The sequence below is a fragment of the Monodon monoceros genome, unplaced genomic scaffold (assembly GCF_005190385.1).
Source record: "Monodon monoceros isolate NGI ecotype Baffin Bay Population unplaced genomic scaffold, NGI_Narwhal_1 Super_Scaffold_7, whole genome shotgun sequence".
Classification (NCBI taxonomy): Eukaryota; Metazoa; Chordata; class Mammalia; order Artiodactyla; family Monodontidae; genus Monodon; species Monodon monoceros.
Window position 1 is genome coordinate 94,782,434 of NW_021703784.1, and position 14,373 is coordinate 94,796,806.

General features: G+C 39.8%; 2 protein-coding genes across 7 annotated transcripts in view; both read right to left on the reverse strand.

Annotated features, from left to right (window-relative positions):
- AGBL2 (ATP/GTP binding protein like 2) overlaps positions 1 to 11,362 on the reverse strand; it is a 43,557-nt gene extending 32,195 nt beyond the window's left edge. For 4 of the 6 annotated variants that reach the window (XM_029209499.1, XM_029209497.1, XM_029209495.1 and 1 more), the window contains exons 1-5: positions 10,921 to 11,362; positions 10,612 to 10,747; positions 10,265 to 10,328; positions 5,855 to 5,947; positions 4,941 to 5,123 (exon numbers count right to left, since the gene is read on the reverse strand). In XM_029209499.1, coding sequence (XP_029065332.1) covers positions 4,941 to 5,123; positions 5,855 to 5,947; positions 10,265 to 10,328; positions 10,612 to 10,647 — 376 coding nt within the window. In that variant the 5' untranslated portion in view covers positions 10,648 to 10,747; positions 10,921 to 11,362. The remainder of the gene's footprint in view (positions 1 to 4,940; positions 5,124 to 5,854; positions 5,948 to 10,264; positions 10,329 to 10,611; positions 10,748 to 10,920) is intronic. The other 2 variants (XM_029209493.1, XM_029209494.1) reach the window with 2 other exon arrangements.
- A 2,476-nt stretch (positions 11,363 to 13,838) lies between these two features.
- Positions 13,839 to 14,373, reverse strand: part of FNBP4 (formin binding protein 4) — a 37,511-nt gene continuing 36,976 nt past the window's right edge. Inside the window, exon 17 of the mRNA XM_029207063.1 lies at positions 13,839 to 14,025. Coding sequence (XP_029062896.1) covers positions 13,935 to 14,025 — 91 coding nt within the window. The 3' untranslated portion in view covers positions 13,839 to 13,934. The remainder of the gene's footprint in view (positions 14,026 to 14,373) is intronic.

Consider the following 14,373-nt stretch of genomic DNA (forward strand, 5'->3'; position numbering starts at 1 on the left):
ACTGAACCAGGAAGAAATAGAAAATACAAACAGACCAATCACAAGCACTGAAATTGAGACTGTGATTAAAAATCTTCCAACAAACAAAAGCCCAGGACCAGATGGCTTCACAGGCAAATTCTATCAAACATTTAGAGAAGAGTTAACACCTATCCTTCCCAAACTCTTCCAAAATATAGCAGAGGGAGGAACACTCCCAAACTCATTCTACGAGGCCACCATCACCCTGATAGCAAAACCAGACAAAGATGTCACGAAGAAAGAAAACTACAGGCCAATATCACTGATGAACGTAGATGCAAAAATCCTCAATGAAATACTAGCAAACAGAATCCAACAGCACATTAAAAGGATCATATATGATAATCAAGTGGGGTATATCCCAGGAATGCAAGGATTCTTCAATATACGCAAATCAATCAATGTGATAAACCATATTAACAAATTGAAGGAGAAAAACCATATGATCATCTCAATAGATGCAGAAAAAGCTTCTGACAAAATTCAACACCCATTTATGATAAAAACCCTCCAGAAAGTAGGCATATAGGGAACTTATCTCAACATAATCAAGGCCATATATGACATACCCACAGCCAATATCATTCTCAATGGTGAAAAACTGAAACCATTTCCTTTAAGATTAGGAACAAGACAAGGTTGTCCACTCTCACCACTATTATTCAACATAGTTTTGGAAGTTTTAGCCACAGCAATCACAGAAGAAAAAGAAATAAAAGGAATCCAAATTGGAAAAGAAGTAAAGTTGACACTGTTTGCAGATGATATGATATTATACATACAGAATCCTAAAGATGCTACCAGAAAACTACTAGAGCTAATCAATGAATTTGGTAAAGTACTAGGATACAAAATTAATGCGCAGAAATCTCTTGCATTCCTATACACTAATGATGAAAAATCTGAAAGAGAAATTCAGGAAACACTCCCATTTACCACTGCAACGAAAAGAATAAAATACCTAGGAAGAATCCTACCTAAGGAGACAAAAGATCTGTATGAGGAAAATGATAAGACACTGATGAAAGAACTTAAAGATGATACAAACAGATGGAAAGATACACCATGTTCTTGGAATGGAAGAATCCAAGATTGTGAAAATGACTCTACTACCCAAAACAATCCACAGATTCAATGCAATCCCTATCAAACTACCACTGGCATTTTTCACAGAACTAGAACAAAAAATTTCACAATTTGTATGGAAACACAAAAGACCCCGAAGAGCCAAAGCAATCTTGAGAACGAAAAACGGAGCTGGAGGAATCAGGCTCCCTGACTTCAGACTATACTACAAAGCTACAGTAATCAAGACAGTATGGTACTGGCACAAAAACAGAAGGATAGATCAATGGAACAGGATAGAAAGCCCAGAGATAAACCCACGCACATATGGTCATCTTATCTTTGATAAAGGAGGCAGGAATGTACAGTGGAGAAAGGACAGCCTCTTCAATAAGTGGTGCTGGGAAAACTGGACAGGTACATGTAAAAGTATGAGATTAGATCACTCCTTAACACCATACACAAAAATAAGCTCAAAATGGATTAAAGACCTAAATGTAAGGCCAGAAACTATCAAACTCTTAGAGGAAAACATAGGCGGAACACTCTATGACATAAATCACAGCAAGATCCTTTTTGACCCACCTCCTAGAGAAATGGAAATAAAAACAAAAATAAACAAATGGGACCTAATGAAACTTCAAAGCTTTTGCACAGCAAAGGAAACTATAAACAAGATGAAAAGACAACCCTCAGAATGGGAGAAAATATTTGCAAATGAAGCAACTGACAAAGGATTAATCTCCAAAATTTACAAGCAGCTCATGCAGCTCAATAACAAAAAAACAAACAACCCAATCCAAAAATGGGCAGAAGACCTAAATAGACATTTCTCCAAAGAAGATATACAGACTGCCAACAAACACATGAAAGAATGCTCAACATCATTAATGATTAGAGAAATGCAAATCAAAACTACAGTGAGATATCATCTCACACCAGTCAGAATGGCCATCATCAAAAAATCTAGAAACAATAAATGCTGGAGAGGGTGTGGAGAAAAGGGAACACTCTTGCACTGCTGGTGGGAATGTGAATTGGTACAGCCACTATGGAGAACAGTATGGAGGTTCCTTAAAAAACTACATATAGAACTACCATATGACCCAGCAATCCCACTACTGGGCATATACCCTGAGAAAACCATAATTCAAAAAGAGTCATGTACCAAAATGTTCATTGCAGCTCTATTTACAGTAGCCCGGAGATGGAAACAACCTAAGTGCCCATCGTCGGATGAATGGATAAAGAAGATGTGGCATATATATACAATGGAATATTACTCAGCCATAAAAAGAAATGAAATTGAGCTATTTGTAATGAGGTGGATAGACCTAGAGTCTGTCATACAGAGTGAAGTAAGTCAGAAAGAGAAAGACAAATACCATATGCTAACACATATATATGGAATTTAAGAGAAAAAAAAGGTCATGAAGAACCTAGGGGTAAGACAGGAATAAAGACACAGACCTACTAGAGAACGGACTTGAGGATATGGGGAGGGGGAAGGGTGAGCTGTGACAAAGAGAGAGAGAGGCAAGGACATATATACACTACCAAACGTAAGGTAGATAGCTAGTGGGAAGCAGCCGCACAGCACAGGGAGATCAGCTCGGTGCTTTGTGACTGCCTGGAGGGGTGGGATAGGGAGGGAGATGCAAGAGGGAAGAGATATGGGAACATATGTATAACTGATTCACTTTGTTATAAAGTAGAAACTAACACACCATTGTAAAGCAATTATACCCCAATAAAGATGTTAAAAAAAAAAAAAGACAGTATGGTACTGGCACAAAAACAGAAATAGTGATCAATGGAACAGGATAGAAAGCCCAGAGATAAAGCCATGCACATATGGTCACCTTATCTTTGACAAAGGAGGCAAGAACATACAATGGAGAAAAGACAGCCTCTTCAATAAGTGGTGCTGGGAAAACTGGACAGCTACATGTAAAAGAATGAAATTAGAACACTTCTTAACACCATACCAAAAATAAACTCAAAATGGATTAAAGACCTAAATGTAAGGCCAGACACTATAAAGCTCTTGGAGAAAAACATAGGCAGAACAGTCTGTGACATAAATCAGAGCAAGATCCTTTTTGACCCACCTCCTACAGAAATGGAAATAAAAACAAAAATAAACAAATGGGACCTAATGAAACTTAAAAGCTTTTGCACAGAAAGGAAACCATAAGATGAAAAGACAACCCTCAGAATGTGAGAAAATATTTGCAAATGAAGCAACTGACAAAGGATTAATCTCCAAAATGTATAAGCAGCTTATGCAGCTCAATATCAAAAAAACAAACAACCCAATCCAGAAATGGGCAGAAGACCTAAACAGACATTTCTCCAAAGAAGATATACAGATTGCCAACAAACACATGAAAGGATGCTCAACATCACTAATCATTAAAGAAATGCAAATCAAAACTACACTGAGGTATCACCTCACACCAGTCAGAATGGCCATCATCAAAAAATCTACAAACAATATAGAGAGGGTGTGGAGAAAAGGGAACCCTCCTACATTGTTGCTGGGAATGTCAGTTGGTACAGCCACTATGGAGAACAGTATGGAGGCTCCTTATAAATTAACAATAGAACTACCATATGACCCAGCAATCTCACTCCTGGGCATATATCTGGAGAAAACCTTAATTTGAAATGATACATGCACCCCAATGTTCACTGCAGCACTATTTACAATAGCCAGGACATGGAAGCAACCTAAAGTCCATGAACAGAGGAATGGATAAAGAAGATGTGGTATATATATACAATGGAATATTACTCAGCCATAAAAAAGAATATTACTCAGCCATAAAAATAATGCCATTTGCAGCAACATGGATGGACCATCATATTGAATGACGTCAGACCCAGAAAGACAAATATCATATGATATCACTTATATGTGGAATAAAAAAAAAGGGGCACAAATGAACTTATTTACAAAACAGAAGTAGAGTCACGGATGTAGAAAACAAACTTATGGTTACCAGAGGATAAGTGGGGGAAGGGACAAATTGGGAGATTTGGACTGACATCATAATACACACATATTATACATAAAATAGGTAACTAATAAGGACCTGCTGTATAGCACGGGGAACTCTACTCAATACTCTGTAATGGCCTATATGGGAAAAGAATCTAAAAATAAAAGAGTGGATATATGTATATGTATAACTGATTCACTTTGCTGTACACCTGAAACTAATACAACATTGTAAATCAACCATATTCCAATACAAATTTTTTAAAAATTTGGTTGATAGAGTTAGTTGGAAACTCTTCTGTCGCTATGAAGGTAAATCTTAAAAGTTCTCATCACAAGAAAAAAATGTAACCATGTGAGTTGATGATGTTAACTAGACTTACTGTGAAAGTCATTTTGCAATATATATTGTACACCTTAAACTAATACGATGTTTTACGTCAATTATATCTCAATAAAACCGTGGGGAAAAAAAACAGTAAAAAACTACATTCTGGTATTATATACATGGTGTTCATCAATTTTACCAAAGCTGGTAAAAATACAACTTTTATAAAACTCAACCAAACATACTGAAATGGGAATAATCTAGAAAACAGATTTAAGTATTGATATATTTTGGCCTCTAGAAAGGTATCCTCCCATTCCAATAAACTCAGAAGCATTCTAGTTTATACATTAGTGTAACTTTTGACTTTGGTGAGTGTATACCAGTTTCCCAGAGCTTAAACATGTTAAGGGTGAGCTAACAGATGGTGAATCTGTCCCGTCTTGTACTTTGGTATGTAGAACTTAAAACTGTAATATAGTCTGTCAGAACGGCAAGACCATGACATGTAAGTCACATTACCAATATGATGAATGTTCTCCTTGATGACTTCACATTCTATTGGCCATCTTGGAGCCTGCAGTGGCCCACTGCTGGAGAAAAAAGCAAAGAGATCTCGGGGTTCTCGAAGACGTGAGTTTACTTCACCAAGGTCATCATGAAGAAGCTGTCTGCTCTTAAGTGGTGAATTCAGCATAAGGGAATCTGCCAAAGGAAAAGGGAATGAGTGAACAGTTTCCTTTTCTTCCTTGGGAACTTTACTGCTCAACTGTAACAAATATGTAAGTTTAAGCACTGTATTAATATATTAGCACAGATACGCAATCCTATGACATGTTTCTCCTTCAAAGAGATTTAGTACGGGATGACAGCATCAAAACTATAAAATGTTAAGTTAAAGTTCTGCCTTAGTCTGTTAAACATTTAAATGTAAAGCTTTAGAGTAAGTTAGAAGAAACTTTTTTCTTTTTTTTAAATCAACGTTAATGGGTCAAAGACATTTCAACAGTGGGTTACAAATAAAAGTTACTTAACGTGTGTTATTATTTTTGTCTAGAGAGAGGCAAAAAACTTTCAATTCAACTACTAGCGTTTTAGAAAAAAAGGACATAAAACTTTATTAACTACAGTGAAACAATCTACAAATTAAATTTCAAGTTCATAATATAACCATTCAAAGGACAGAGAGACTTACAAAACAGGGAGGTGGATAGGGGCAGAGGAGTGAGCAGGGGCAGAAGAGAGAGAAGAGTTCTTGGGAAATAAAGAATGGGAAAAAAGGGAGGAAAACAAGGGCGTTCAAGGACAAAGGGGGAAAAAAAGGAAATGAGAGGAAGAATGAAAAGAAAGGGAAAGAGGAAGGAAAGGCTGAAGGCCCCTAGGGTGGTAACTCCCAGCTCTGGTGGGGAGAGCAGGAGGGAGAGACATTTCCTTACAGGAGTTTCCATTTTCTGGTCTGGAAGGACATGAAATACCTCTGCTCACAGCTTCTATCTGTCTGTGCACAGTTGAAGATAGACAGGTAGGCCCTAGAAAGAGGAAGGAAGAGGTATGGTTGGTCCGATGGATCTTTCTTTTTCCTGCCCGTGTCCGCTATACCTTTCCATCCCCCGCTCCCACTTTGCGCCCCTGCATTTCTGTGTCTAAAATATTTCCCCCACTGTTTAATGCAGGCGGAAAAGGCAACAAACATTTGAAAAGATGGTAAAGCTGCTCAATCTCGCTCATAAAGAAATGTAAATCAAAATGACAAGGAGATAACAGTTTTTTACCTAACAGACAGGAAAAACATTTATGTGTTTTCACACTCACCCTGGCAAAGGTGTAAGTAAACAAGTACTCTCATAACTTGCTGACAAAAAGGCAAATTGGTGCAAACTTTCTGGAAAGCAATTTGGCAGTGTCTAGTAAGATCTAAAACACCCAAACCCTTGATTCGGCAATCCCATTGCTAGAAATTACTTTATAGATTTTCTTAACAAAAGCTCGTCAAGATACATATACGAAGATGCTCACTGCAGTAATGTTCAAATAATAAAAATGTGCAAACAACCAAAGCATCCAACAAAAGGGAAGTTAAAATAATTATGACATGTTAATGAGATGGAATACTGTAGGCGCTCTAAAAAAAATGAGGTAGATGTTTCTTGTGCTCATATGAAAAGGCTCTTTTTTAAACAAAAAAAATCAAAGATTATGTATAGGATCCCTATGAGCAATTAAGAAGAAAAAATATATAGACACTTGAGGATATATTTTCTTTTTCCTGAAAAAATTGATTACAACAGTGGCTATATTAAGGGTGGGGCAGGGAGAGCTCTTAATTTCCTTTTGTGTTTTTCTCCTACCATTTGAATTTTCTAACCTTATACATATATTTCCTTTTCTTTCTTTTTTGGTTTCTTTCCTCCGTTCCTTTGTTCCTTCCTTTCCTTCTCTTCTCTTTTTTTTTTTTGAAACAAGCACATTATAACTCATTCCTTTTTTACCTCCTTTGTACTTTTCTGGTTTAAAAAAACAACAATAACAACATAATAAATGCTTTGCTACAAAGATAAAGAAAAATATCTTCCTCACTCCAATGATCAAAACGGGGGGGGGCGAGGTGTCAGGTTATCAGTTATACTCTAACAAAAATTCATCTACATTGTTGTGTCACCTCTAGCAGCTGTCTTTGCATTTTACGTTTTTTTATTATATTAAGACTGGCAATTGTTTCTTATCAATGTTATTTCAAGTGTCAGCAAATGGGGCAGGAGGAAGCTGAAGGGGGGTGGTCGGCTGGCTCCTGAGCCATTCCATCTTAACAGTCTCCTTTGCTCAACCCTTGCCTTTCTATTCCCTGCCAGGAGCTCTGGGACACAGAATGAAAAAGCCTTCTGGGCACTGGGATGAGCAAAAATATAAGATACATATTTGAAAATGAAAATGGAATTGCTACATCAAAGGTTAAGTACCATTTTACATTTTCCACCTATTGCCAAACTGCCTTTCTAAAAAATCTTATCTATTCACATTCCTAACAGCAGTGTGGGAGAGTGTTCTCCCACCTCCTGACCGAAAAAAAAATATTTTTTGCCCAAATCTCATAATTTAAAAATGGTACCTTGACATATTGATTCGTATCTTCAATTAGAGGTGAAATTGAGCATCTTTTCATAAAGCTTGTTGACTGTGTTTTCTTTTCTATGAACTCCTTGCTCATGTCCTTTGTCCATTATTCTATTTGGTCATCTTTTACATATTGATTTGTAAGAGTTGTTATGTTAAGGAAATTAACCCTTTGACATATTTGTCACAAAATTTTTTTCCAATTATTTTCCGTGACTAATGGTATTTTTTCTATACAGAAATTAAAATTTTTGCTGTAAAAATTATCAGTGTTATATTTTATGGCTTTTGGGTCTTATGTCATTCATAGATTTTTAACTAGAAAAAGGACACAATCAGATTTGCACATAAAAAAGAACACTGCTGTGTGGAAAATGGATTGGAAGGGGGCATCATGGAACAAGAGAAGCCAAGAGACCAATTATGAGGCTGTTTCAATAGTGAGATGATGGTAGCTGGGGGAGGGTTGGGGTGGGGGAAGGATGTGCAGTAAAGATAAGTGAACTGATGTTTGGTTGGATATGTACTGAGGGAGAAATTCCTACCCTTGGATTCCAGAAGAAACTTGTGGAATCCCTGTAAAAAATTATTTTTGCTTAAGCTGGCTGGAATTGGTTTCCACCACTCTTATGCAAAGAGCCTTAACAAATATATCCACCAAAACTGCATGAAAAAAAATCAATGTGTTACTCTTGACCAAGGCGTTTTAACAAATTTTCTAATAATTTGGAGGAAGATCACCCAGAATGCACAGTATTTTAATTTAAACCTACAAAATCCAAAGCAGATCTAGAGAGAATATTTTTTTGTTTTATTTTTCTTTTCATTTAAAAATTTTCTTTGTTTTTTAAGAGAGAACATTTTTAAAAAATTTTATTTATTTATTTTGGCTGTGTTGGGTCTTTGCTGCTGCACATGGGCTTTCTTTAGTTGTGGCGAGCGGGGGCTACTCTTCATTGCAGTGCACGGGCTTCTCACTGCAGTGGCTTCTCTTGTTGCAGGGCATGGGCTCTAGGCGTGCGGGCTCAGTAGTTGTGGCTCGCGGGCTCTAGAGTGCGGGCTTCAGTAGTTGTGGCGCACAGGCTCAGTTGCTCCGCGGCATGTGGGATCTTCCCGGACCAGGCCTCGAACCCGTGTCCCTTGCATTGGCAGGCGGGCTCTTAGCCACTGCGCCACCAGGGAAGCCCCAAGAGAGAGCATTTTTCAGTGATGACAGAAATGGTGGCCAAGGCTGCTCCCTTGGCTTCTCCCACGTTAGGTCACGTTCTCCTGAACACCAGGAGCTGCTGCTCAAGGACGTGAGGGTTCTGGGGGTCATACAACACTGATTATTACTCACACAGACGCTTCTCCTTTTGCAAGGGGTCCGGTATCAAATCCTCTGTTTCCCCAAAAGAGCCACTCAACAGGTATCGAGGATTATTCTTCCCAACATGCTGGTGCGTAGCAGTTTGGTAAACTGCCCCTCTCAGCTAAGAACAGGCAGTTTACTGAAACGTGCTGGAAGGCTAGTTCATCACCTCCAACATGTAGGTCAACACCCAAACCACTACTACTAGCAAACCTCCTTCTAGTCACCACCTGCCACCACAGGCCTTTACAATGAGTACAACCCATTTTCCAAAGAGCTTTCACATTCCAATTTATGTGAACTAAACATCATTTTCTCCATTTCATGCTGAGGAGAAGACTTGAGAAGCAGTATGGTAAAGTGGAAAATTGGGAGGCAGCTATATGACCAAGTGAAGGCAAGTACTCAGAGTGAAAGTGCAGCACTCAGAGTGGGAGCTGCTTTGTCCTGAGGGCTCTGCTGAAACCGGTGAGCTGGAAATTCAGTTTTCAACAAATTACAAAATGAAATAGTTAATAAGAAAGTCTAACAAGGTTGATAGAAATAAAATCAATATAAAAACCTACATTTTAGGGGCTTCCCTGGTGGCGCAGTGGTTGAGAGTCCGCCTGCCGATGCAGGGGACGTGGGTTCGTGCCCCGGTCCGGGAGGATCCCACATGCCGCGGAACGGCTGGGCCTGTGAGCCATGGCCGCTAAGCCTGCGTGTCCGAAGCCTGCGCTCCGCAACGGGAGAGGCCACAACAGTGAGAGGCCCACGTACCACAAAAAAACAAACAAAAAAAGCCCTACATTTTATTTCTAAATACCAGGAGCAAAGTTAGAAGATCAAAATTTAAAAAGATATCACTTATAATAGCATACAAATATGCAGTTCTATGAAAAAAATTATAAATCTTATTGGGAGACATTAAGGAGGACCTAAGTAAATTAGAGAATTAGACTATATTAATAGATGGGAGAACCTGGCATTGGGAAATTCTCATTTCTTGTCAAATTTGATCTATAGATTCAATGTAATCCCATATATTTTTTTAAGCATCACAAGCCAATTCTAAAATTATATAAAAAGGTAAGAATAGCCAAGACACTTTTGAAGAACGACAATATGGGAGGACATGTCTTTCCAGATATCAAGACTGTTTTAATGCCATGTGGTGTCATTAAGAAAGGGTGGTATTGGTGCAAGGACAGACAAACAAACCCTTGTATAAATGGACACGCAACAGAGGTAACACAGCATATCAGTAGGGAAAGGAAGTTCTTTCACTAATGGTGGTGCTGGAAAAATTCATCAGTTTATCCAAGCACAGCTCTCTCAGTTGATCAAACAATTTACTTCATGAACCCAGGAAAGGTGATGCTAGATAAGAATGAGATATTACCTTTAAAGTAGCCATAGTACTGGAGGTGATGGTACATAAAGTCTTCATAGGCCTCAGGAAGAGTCTGTGAAACGAGAGGCCATCTCAATCAAGAAAGTGCTTTCATAATTGTAGAGAATTATTATAACAGCCTGTTACAAGAATAATACTGACTCTTAACAGAAATACACAAGCATTGTTTTTACTATACCTGAGAACTTCTGTAAACAAACCATGTGAAAGACATTTGTGCAAATTATTCTATCTTTGGGATCAAGATCTCCAGCCAGCAAAAGATGCCACCAGAATATACCTTCGGATCTAGTATTGGATTTCTGTGGAGTGCCTGGAGAGGAGTGTGTACCGACCTGCTGCTTTAGCTCTGTTTCCAAAGCTGGCAACATGTTACTTCTGCATGGTATGCTGAAGACCCGTCAGTGACACCGGCATCCAGCAACAATCCCTGACCAATTTCCAAAAGGGCAGTTGATTACATAGGAGAAGCTAAAAAACCAGAGCAGAACAAGTGAAAAACTGTAGAAATTCACCCACGTCCCCTCCCTCCGCTTCGCAGCTCCCACGCTACTTTAGGAAACCCTGCGGTACCGCTCCGTCTTCCCTGCCAACCCAACCTCTCCTCAGATAAACAAGGACCCGCCACGAGGCCCGATGCGCACCTGAAGAATCTGGGAGAGCGCCTTGTCTTCCAGCCTCCTCCTCCGGTAGCGCCAGGACCCCTGCTGGCCCCATGCTTCTTTCCCCCCCAGTGAGGGAGATGTCCCCCACCAGGTCGCCTCAGGAAAGTGAAAGAAAAGGGGATGAGGGGTCCGGTGCAGTCGTCTCGGGGTGGGTGGAAAAGAAAGGTCAAGAGTCCGGAGAGTGGGCTCTGAAAACGGAATTCAGGGATTCAGGGCTTCCTGGTCAGGCAGAAAGTGGCGAAGGTCAGTTTCCCGGAGAGTCGCGGGACGGGGCGTAGAGATCTCCTACGACTGCAGAGGGAAGGTTGCTACCGCCTCCGCGCCCCGGCCCGTCCGGGGCAGCAGGGGTGCGTACGGAGCCTGTGGCGACAGAGGAGCGTGAGCGAGGCGGGGGACACGGTCCGCAGGTAGAGAACCAGTCGCGCACCGACCACAAGACACTCTCGTCACGCTCACGGGACACTGCTTTCCTCTAGGGCCCCAGTTGCCTAGCAACCACGAGACGGAAGCAGGAGGGCGAGGCGGATGGGCGCTTCCGGAGAGCGAGGCTCCGCCTCCGAGGAAGGGATGGGGAACAGGAGAAAAGTCGAAGACTGGCGTTCAGGTACCAAGGATTCACATTCCTCCTTTCCTACAGTATTGCAGCCTGGCTTCTGGGGATTAGAAATTGCATTGATGGGGACTTCCCTGGTGGTCCAGTGTTTGAGACTCCGTGCTTACACTGCAGGAGATACGGATTCGATCGCTGGCTAGGGAACTAAGATCCCGTATGCTCCGTGGCCGGGCCCAAAACAACAAAAAAGCAGCTGTTCCTCAGCTTTAGGAAACTGTTTATTGCTCAAACGGAGCCGCTTTCCCTCTTTCACCTTCTCTCCATCCCATAGCTAGAACTGATAAATTACCTCCTACATTGAAAACATACTAGTAAATTAAAACCACACATTTTGACTATCAAATTGTCAGATTCTAAAAAACGCTCCTTTCTGGCAGGAGAGGGACAAAGGCGCTTCGTCCCTGTACCAATTCCCAGAAGTCTGGAAAACTGTTTGGCACTTAAAGCAAAAGCTTTAATGGCTAGTTGACAGCCTCTATTTCCAGAAATATGCTCTATGCAAATTACAAGAAAAACAATTTGATTTTTTAAAATTTCACGGTATTTTTAAGAATTTGATTTTTTAAAATTTATTTTTATCTTTCCTGCATTGGGTCTTTGCTGCAGCATGCGGTCTTTTTCTAGCTGCAGCGAGCGGGGGCCGCTACCCGTTGCAGTTGCGTGGGCTTCCCACTGCAGTGGCCTCCACCCTGGGAGCATGGGCTCCAAGCACGAGGGCTCAGTAGTTGTGGCTCGCAGGCTCTAAGAGCACAGGCTCAGCAGCTGTGGTGCACGGGCTTAGCTGCTCTGCAGCATGTGGGATCCTCCCAGACCAGGGATCAAACCCGTGTCCCCTGCATTGGGGAGGTGGATTCTTAACCAATGCGTCACCAGGGAAGCCCAGGAAAACAATTTATATACAAAATGGTCACCGAAATACATAACGGTAAAAAACCAACACACAAGCATACATGACACTGATTAGACAATTATATGCATATAAATATACTAGAATGAAATTCTAACTATTGTTGTCTTTGGTTAACTTTACATGACTCTAAGTATACATAACTTTTGTAATTAGTGGAAAAAATATAAAGCACCTTTATTTTTTTCACAATATTAACCACATTACATCATTTCCAGGATTTAAGTAGGCCAAACACTAGCTAATATTACAGACTACAAGCTCCAAAATTTAAGTCACACCCTCTGGTACTAGAGGCTTGTTTTTCTAACCCCGTCCTCGCACCCCGCAACGGGCTCAAGATCCTGATGCTTTTTTTTCCTGGAGCTGTTCTTCAATGTTTGCACATACCTTACACTATAGTTGATTAGAAAAAACAATTGACTTAAAGTCAGTCTTGGTTACATAATCGTGGAGTTAACAGGCAAAACAGGAGCAAAAGAATAATCAATCAGAAGTATAAAAAAAGCTTTATTAGTGCATATATACAAATTTACAAGGTCAGAAACTGGAGAAATACAAACAGCTTTAAAACACAATTTGCTTTTTCTTCAGTTTAAAGTGACTTTTACCTGATTGTGATACAATAGAAAGTACAGAACAGTAAATTGCTTTTTAAATACTGGAATTTTATGGAGAATACATTCACACATAAATGGAAGGTGAATTTTGGACCAAGGTAAGACAATGGAGACACATCAGTACATACAGTGGCTTTTGTTACATTTACTGCCACATACGTGAGGAGGAAATTCTCAAAATCAAAGACGCAAACACCTGCTGCTGCTGCCACCTATACTGTAATTTAAATATGCCACCTAGTATGTGAAATGACTGAGCTATCTTTATCAGTTCTAGAATTTGTGAGAAAGAATACTCTGAAGAGTGTGGCCATCTGTTAGCACAAGGTGAATGACTTGATGTATCTCAGCACTTCAGGGGTGGCAGACTAGAGGAAGAGGTCAGAAAGAGATTCCTATAATCCCAGTTAAGCAAGGCAAAATATAGAGCTGCTTTCTTAATTGCACTTGTTCTGAAGAAGTTAATGAGAGAGGGAGCGCCACACTAGGAACTACAAGAGCCTCTATGAGGCAGGAAAATCCTTCACTGTTCTTTAGTGAGTCCTCTTACAGAGGTGTCATACGCATGAACCACATGTTCCAGACTGATGAGGTTAATGTACCTAACATGCTGAGTTTGCCAGTGTGAGAATAAAGGCAGCCAGGTCAGAGCATTCAGTCACCTCACCTTTCAGCAAAACAGAAAAATTACATTTCACAAACGTGGCAATTTTGTACGTGTATACTCTTGCCCAGGAAATTCATATGCTCTCCCTCATGACATTTATAGTTTATTGACAACAGTAAGACTGGTTAAGACTTGGAAATGATTAAAAAAACAAACAAAAAAAAACAGTAATAAAAATTTTAAAAACTATGTGTTTGGAGCCATTTTTCTTCTCTTCAGTCTTGCTCGCCAATCTTCAGGAAGGGCTTCAAAATTAGCATTTCTCTCTGCCATGCCACTGTGAAAACAACGTACAGATTAAATTACTTCACTGGAAAGTAAAAGAACGAAAGTGTTTATTTCCTAGCAAATAAAAGCTAACTGAAACCGAAAATGTGATATATTTTATCTATGTTCATGAAAATGTTTCAAGTTTCTCAGCTAAGTACCAGCGTTGTTCTTCATCAAATTTCTTAATTGATAGGTCAACCAAACACATACAAAGCACTCTTCTCTATAGTTTTATTTATATGTAAGTGCATATTTGTTTTTATATCTCCCCAGCAACCACTGAAGCCATACAGAAGGAAAATAACACATTCTTGTAAAAGTATTTCTTGGCCCCTAGGAGTTATGATTCTTTATC